This window comes from Hypomesus nipponensis, chromosome 9 (genome assembly GCF_054491055.1).
Source record: "Hypomesus nipponensis isolate SF chromosome 9, ASM5449105v1, whole genome shotgun sequence".
Classification (NCBI taxonomy): domain Eukaryota; kingdom Metazoa; phylum Chordata; class Actinopteri; order Osmeriformes; family Osmeridae; genus Hypomesus; species Hypomesus nipponensis.
This window is the reverse complement of record NC_140369.1, coordinates 530,001-537,228: the sequence shown is the minus strand read 5'-3', so window position 1 is coordinate 537,228 and position 7,228 is coordinate 530,001. Positions and strand designations below refer to the sequence as shown.

Genomic DNA, 7,228 nt, shown 5'->3' with positions numbered 1-7,228 from the left:
TATAACTTCTCAATAATGTTAACACACCTCTTGTAGTTGGTTCCTTATTTCGATGTATGGATTTACCAAAATTATTTATTTAAGATGGAAGATTAATTCATCAGTTTTTATTTTTGTACATTATACTGTTTTTTATGCTGTTCTCTTCATGATGACTGAGTGAGGATGAGAACAAACATCCAGACATCCTGGCCGTTCAGTTCCCCCATGTATTCCACGTAGAGGAGAATCAAAACTGTTATTAATGTTATTTTAACAGAGAATAAAAACACTTCTCTTGCAGTTAGGTACATTTTTTTTTTTTTTTTATAAAAAAAAAATACATGTTATGAAAAATGCATTGGTCAGTACAAAAATAATTATAGCTTCAATCCAGTAATCAAGCAGCTTTGGGAACAATTACTACCACTGTTCACTGAATTACTTTTGGTCTTCCATAATCGATTTACCTGGACACTTCAACAGCATAATGTTCAAAACAAGACATTTTATAAGTGATCATTTAAATGAGCAGAATAATTTCTACAAACGGAGACATGCACAGCAAGTTGGCTGGTTGCTGATGCATAAAAGGTATATCATTTCAAGCGCTTTTACAGTAAAGTAAATCCGTTGTAACCCAACTGATGATGGTCATGTTCAGTGAAGCTGACCGGAGCCTTGATCAGGACTGGAAGCGTTTCTTGGCCATGTAAGCATCGGTCACCTGGCTCATGACGGCAAGGGCACAGACGGCGGGGCACAGAGCGGCCAGGTACCAGGTGTGCCCCACCACGGAGCCTGTGAACCACGCTGAACAGGCGCCCAGGAACAAGCTGGCACTGCCCAACAGGTAAACCACCAGGCCACAGGTGGCATGGTACCTCTTGAGTCTGGCGAGGGACCAGCCCTTGGCCAGAGAGGTGTAGATGAGGGGCAGAGCAGCCAGGGACTGCAGCACCACACCGCACACCGTCACCACACCCAGCAGACCGTGCCAGGAGCGGAAGTGGGGTTTGCCGTTTAGGTGCTTGTTGTAGCAGATGGCAGCCAAGCCCAGTGTGGCACAGGTGGCACAGAGCCCCTGCAGGAGCCAGTGGAAGCGGCCTTTGGTTTTGTGTGGAAGCTTCCAGATCGGAGAGGTGGAGGGAGAGAACACGAGGATGGCCTCCGTCATAAGCAGTGAGAACTGATGGAAGAGATGAACATGTTTAACTGTTGTTCTGGTTAAACTCACTCCTCTGTATACATACTGCACCATCGAAGAGCGAGCTGTGAGGTGAGTGCTCATAGACAGGGTTTTTGTGCTGTGAGAAGTGTTGACTTACAGCTAGTGTCATGAAGAAGGGATGCCAAGAGAACAAACCTGAAAAGTAAATGTCATTGTTAGAGTGGCGGGGAAAAATTAAGTCAGAGGACCACATGAATGTAGGCCCAGGCTACCAAAATTGTTTTATCAATACTTACTACTTCCTGGTCGTGACACTACAGCAGTTAACGCCGTGAAGGCAACACACGCCAGATGAGTCAATATTCCACATGTGACTCTCGCATAGCCGTAGACTCGAGGCTCTGAGGTGGATAACTTGGTCATATTCGTTTTCTTGACAGGTTCACGAGCCCGACGGATATCACTGCGACCCCAAATGAATTTATAATTAACCCTACATGACCCATCAACAAGAGGTAGATATAACACCAATGTTTTTACACTAACACTACGCAATAATAAAGACATGAACAAAATACCAATTCACCAACACACCGTTAACTATTAACAAACTTAAGGTTACTTAAATAAACATGTAGGTTACCCAACTAAGCACTGGCCAAGTTATCAAGCTAGCTAACTGGCGTCCAGCAACTGTCGACTTATTAGTAGCTACTGCCTGTGTTTTCCCATACATAGTATAATTATGTCACTTCTGCTTTATAAAACTTTTACTATAACTCTGACGAAACTACACTTTGGACAGAAGTGTCATGCAGACTTACCATATCTTTACACAGGGAAAAAACTGTAAAAAAAAAAATTATATTAAAAAGAGGAGCTTAGTCATAAAGTAGCTCAGAAAATCCTGTGTGTTTGAATGACGACGTGACGTGGCCAGATAATTGGGCCAGACCATAGAGTTAGGGCCAGACGCGCTTGCTTCTTTGCGCAGTGCGTGTTGGGAGTTGTAGTTTCTAAACATACCTCTCAAAGCTGTCCTCTTATGCCCTGCCTCGGCTTGGCATTTGGCTACTACTACTCGACATGGTGGTAAACTGACTTCGTGAATTTAAAGACTTGAGGTATTTACACAACGTTATCTGTAATGTGTTGTTGTTTTACCAATAATAAAGCCTAGAAGACCTAGCTAGCTCAATATGACAGCTACTGTAACCCGGTCGACACGTTTTAAACCTACGTACGTTTAGCTTCTAGGCTAGTAGTTGCTAGTTAGGCTATACAGCGAAGCGGGCTAATTTCTAAAGCCAGTTCATCGAGAACCTTCCTGGTTTAATGTGAATGCGTTTGAGATCATATGTAAAGCAAATCCGCCGTCTGAATTTATCTTCCAACACAATTAGCTCTAGCTACTGTACTAGCTAGCTACTTTACTGGCCAGAGAGCTGGCAAGGGTAGTGATCTGGTCAGCAGTATCTCTAGTTGAATTGTATAAGGCCTTATAAGCTAAGGCTTTTATTAATGCAACAAATATATAATTGCTCATTTGTATTTTCTTTTTCTGTGTTAATTTAGAGTGGCGATAGCTAGCTATTTAGCCAGTGCCTAAATAGCTAGCTATCTAGCTAGCCGTATTCGTTTGAATAAGATGGAGGGATTCTGCAGACTACGGTGGACCTCTCCCATCGTCCCCATCCTCCTGCTGCTGCTGTTGGGTGACCAGGTGCGGAGTGGCCCCGAGCTGGACCCGTACAAGATCCTAGGTGTAAGCAGGAGTGCTAGCCAGACCGACATCAAGAAGGTTTACAAACGTCTGGTCAGAGAGTGGTGAGGGACACGCACATAAGCAGAGTGGGAGAGTTTCTCCACTTAATTAATGTTGTGACTGGAATCCCTTTTCCTAGATATACCTGATCACCTTTGCTTTGTCTTGTAGGCATCCAGATAAGAACAAAGACCCTGGAGCAGAGGACATGTTCATCAAGATCACAAAGTCTTATGAGGTGAGTGGTTTATAATAGAGCCGACCGATATATCGGCGGGACGATGTTATTGGCCGATATTACACATTTTCCAAACTATAGGTATTGGCACTTATAATGGTCGATAAATGAATATTTTTTTGTTATTGTGTTTTTGTTCAAATGACTTAAGTTTCATATCTTAAGTTTGTATTTTTATACATTTTATTTATCAGAACTTCTAAGGTCCCATGAAATGAAATGTTCACTTTAGGAGGTTATTTAACATTAATATGAGTTCCCCTAGCCTGCCTTTGGTCCGACTGCCCCAGTGGCTAGAAATTTCGATAGGTCTAAACCAAGTTCTGGGTATTGTTCTCCGCCTTTTGAGAAAATGAAAGCTGAAACACTTGGTTTTGAAAATGCTGGTTTCATGATGTCATAAAACCGAATTTTACTCTGCTTTGCCCGCACAGAGAATTTGTCCCACCAATAAAAAAATGAGCTACGACCGTGCAAGCGCAACATTGGTTTTTCCTCGAGACATCATGGCTCGCAAACAACCAAGGCATGGCAGTTAGCCCCGCCTCTTTCTTCCTCATAGTATTTAATGCTACAGACACAGAAACAGCACGTCCCGAGGAAAGCTCATTGTGGGACTGCTCGTAGTGGCTGTAATTCTGCACCAAGGCTGAATTTTGGGAAATAAACTTCAGATACAGTATTAGGGGACCACTAAGGCCTTTATTAAAACATCCAAAAACAGCATGTCATGGGATCTTTAATATATTTTGATGTTCTGTTGTGACAATAAAACAAACAAGTTTATTTTTAAACTGCATTATCATATTATTTTAGTGAGGACACATAAATAATAACAGGAGTCAGATGGCTGAGCGGTTAGGGAGTCGGGCTATTAATCAGAAGGTTGCCGGTTCAATTCTACAATGATGTTGTGTCCTTGGGCAAGGCACTCACCCTACTTTCCTTGGGGAAATGTCCCTTTACTTACTGTAAGTCGCTCTGGATAAGAGAGTCTGCTAAAAATTATTGAAATGTAAACTACAAATAACTAATGTTAGGAAATCAGTTTGTTTCGTTACTCATTTTTTTAAATATATTGGCCAATATATCGGAATATCTGATTTTTATATCACCAAATATTCATATCGGTATCAGCCTTAAAAATCCTTCATCGGTCGGGCTCTTGTTTATAACCATGTGACGATACATCAAAAGGAAGCATCAATCCCCAGCACGATGACTTCACTGTAACAACGTGTGTTTGAGGAAGTCTGTTCCCTCGAACTCCTGAGTCCTCAGATCCTGGCCAATCAGGATCAGTGTGCTCTCTCTAACTCCCCTGAGTCCTCAGATCCTGGCCAATCAGCGTCAGTCTGCTCCCTCTAACTCCCCTAAGTCCTCAGATCCTGTCCAATGAGGAGCGCAGGTCCAACTACGACCGCTACGGCAAGATGGATGCCAGCCAGCCGATGGGCCAGCAGCCTCAGGGCTTCAGACATTTCCACGACAGTTTCTACTTCGACGAGTCCTTCTTCCACTTCCCCCGGTCGGGACGTGACTTCTCCGACAGCAAATACCTGCTGAGCCACGCCCAGTACAACAGCGAGGTGCTGGTCGACAGCTACAAGAGGCCTTACCTCATCAAGGTTACCTCCGAGTGGTGTTTCGCCTGTGTTCACATCGAGCCGGTGTGGAAGGAGACGGTTAATGAGCTGGAGGCACTGGGTATGTCAGAGGAGAAGCTCCTCCCAGGAAGTGATGTCAAATGCTTTCTCATTACCAGTTGGATCAGACAATTTATCAGCCTCTGTGTGATTCTGTATTATTAAGTCTTTTTATTAGTGGGATTTACCTACATACATTAGCTAACTTCCAGTGCATGAGATATCGATTGATTATCGGCATTTAGTACAACTTCTAGACTGATACTGTCATATCCCCATGTGTTGATTGTCTCCCAGGCATTGGCATCGGCATCGTGGACTTGGGGTACGAGCGGCGCCTGGCCAGCCAGCTGGGGGCCCACCGGGCGCCCTCCATCCTGGGCCTGCTCAACGGCCGTGTCACCTTCTTCCACCAGGCCGTGGTCCGCGAGAACCTCCGCCAGTTCATCCACGACCTGCTGCCCCCGAGGCAGGTGGAGAAGGTACTGGGGCAGACGGCACACCTCGCTGGCTGTAGGGACCTTACCTACTGACTGATCACAGACACCAGACCTCTCTGGCTAGAGGGACCTTAACTACTGACTGATCACAGACACCAGACCTCTCTGGCTAGAGGGACCTTAACTACTGACTGATCACAGACACCAGACCTCTCTGGCTGTAGGGACCTTACCTACTGACTGATCACAGACACCAGACCTCTCTGGCTGGAGGGACCTTAACTACTGACTGATCACAGACACCAGACCTCTCTGGCTGGAGGGACCTTAACTACTGACTGATCACAGACACCAGACCTCTCTGGCTGTAGGGACCTTAACTACTGACTGATCACAGACACCAGACCTCTCTGGCTGGAGGGACCTTAACTACTGACTGATCACAGACACCAGACCTCTCTGGCTGTAGGGACCTTAACTACTGACTGATCACAGACACCAGACCTCTCTGGCTGGAGGGACCTTAACTACTGACTGATCACAGACACCAGACCTCTCTGGCTAGAGGGACCTTAACTACTGACTGATCACAGACCCCAGACCTCTCTGGCTGGAGGGACCTTAACTACTGACTGATCACATTTAGGAACGATTTGATTTAGTTAATTTGCAGTTTTGGGAATAAGCGTTTGGTTTCGTAGCAGTGCTTGGGATAAAACGTATAGTTGAGTATTTGACATTATCTGTTTACAGTAAGTGACCTGTGTCTGATTGATGTCAGTGACATTTTATCTTGGTGCCTTCAGTCAAAAAAACTTTTTACTAAAAGGATTATTAAATCTTAGTTTTTGTATTCTCTTCCCCATCCCCAGATCACAGATGAGAACTCTGAGGCATTCCTGGGTGGCTGGCGGGTGGAGAACAAGCCCAGCGTGCTGCTATTTGACCAAGTTCCTGCTGTCTCCCTTATGTACAAGGTGAGAACCACAACATCCCAGGACACGCCCCCCACTGACTCACCTATGAGTCACTTTGTTTACTGTCATGGCATGCTGAGGGATTTGTGCATGGAGGAAGACGTGATATACATGGAAGCAAAAGGTGTGACGTGAGCCAGAGTAATATCTCCTTTCCTCCTCCCTTCTCTCCTTCTCCCTTCTCTCCTCCTCCCTTCTCTCCTCCTCTAACCCTAACCAGCTCACAGCGTTTGCCTTCAGGGACTACGTGCGTTTTGGCTACGTAGACCAGGGTCTGACCCAGACGTCCCGCCTGCTGCGCCAGTTCAACATCAACACCTACGCCCCCACCATGCTGCTGTTCAAGGAGAATACAGAGAAACCTTCAGACATCATCCAGGTCAGCACACTCACACAGTCTCACACACACACACACACACCCACCATCTCTCCATCCTTTTTTCATCCGGCCCTCTCCTCTCCCCCAGGCCAGAGGGATGAAGAGGCAAATCATGGATGAGTTTGTCTCCAACAACAAGTTTCTGCAGGTGCCCCGGCTGCTCAACCAGAAGTTGTTTGATGAACTCTGTCCCATCAAGCAGTTCCACAGGCGCAGGAAGTAAGAGTCAGGGCTCACTGGTGCCTAATAAAATATTATTTAGCCTTTTAAACATAAGATAAATGTTTATCTTTTATTTGGTGAGTTTGTGAGGAAAGGATTCAAATACTACCTCCTTAATCTACCATCTCACTTGTACACATTTCCTGTTCCTGTGCGAGGCTGATGTCCTTCCCCCCTCCCCAGGTTCTGTGTGCTGCTGATCACCGGGGAGGAGCCGGCGTTCGTGCCGGGGAATGAGGCCTTCCTGGCGTTTGCGGCGGCCAACTCTAAAGAAGTGCTCCGCTTTGCCTATGTGCACCAGCGCCAGCAGCAGGCGCTCTGCCAGGTGCTGCTCAACAACCAGGCCTCTCTGGCACCTCAGGTCAGCTAGCTCACCACCCCATACACACACACTATACACACACGCACACA

The 7,228-nt window shown here is 45.7% G+C and overlaps 2 protein-coding genes across 2 annotated transcripts in view; one reads left to right on the top strand and one right to left on the bottom strand.

Annotated features, from left to right (window-relative positions):
* Positions 1–85: 85 nt before the first annotated feature.
* On the bottom strand, positions 86–2,122 carry cyb561d2 (cytochrome b561 family, member D2). Its single transcript, XM_084705598.1, has 4 exons — positions 1,975–2,122; positions 1,447–1,613; positions 1,308–1,345; positions 86–1,168 (listed from the first exon to the last, which is right to left on the bottom strand). Exons 2-4 carry the CDS (start codon positions 1,571–1,573, stop codon positions 665–667), a joined length of 669 nt encoding a protein of 222 aa, XP_084561724.1. The 5' UTR covers positions 1,574–1,613; positions 1,975–2,122; the 3' UTR covers positions 86–664.
* A 14-nt stretch (positions 2,123–2,136) lies between these two features.
* The window catches only part of LOC146272219 (dnaJ homolog subfamily C member 16-like), a 12,905-nt gene continuing 7,813 nt past the window's right edge, over positions 2,137–7,228 (top strand). Inside the window, 9 exon segments of the mRNA XM_084705596.1 lie at positions 2,137–2,274; positions 2,726–2,977; positions 3,087–3,153; positions 4,539–4,860; positions 5,097–5,281; positions 6,112–6,216; positions 6,437–6,595; positions 6,684–6,814; positions 7,001–7,178. Of these exon segments, the coding sequence (XP_084561722.1) occupies positions 2,799–2,977; positions 3,087–3,153; positions 4,539–4,860; positions 5,097–5,281; positions 6,112–6,216; positions 6,437–6,595; positions 6,684–6,814; positions 7,001–7,178 (1,326 nt within the window). The 5' untranslated portion in view covers positions 2,137–2,274; positions 2,726–2,798.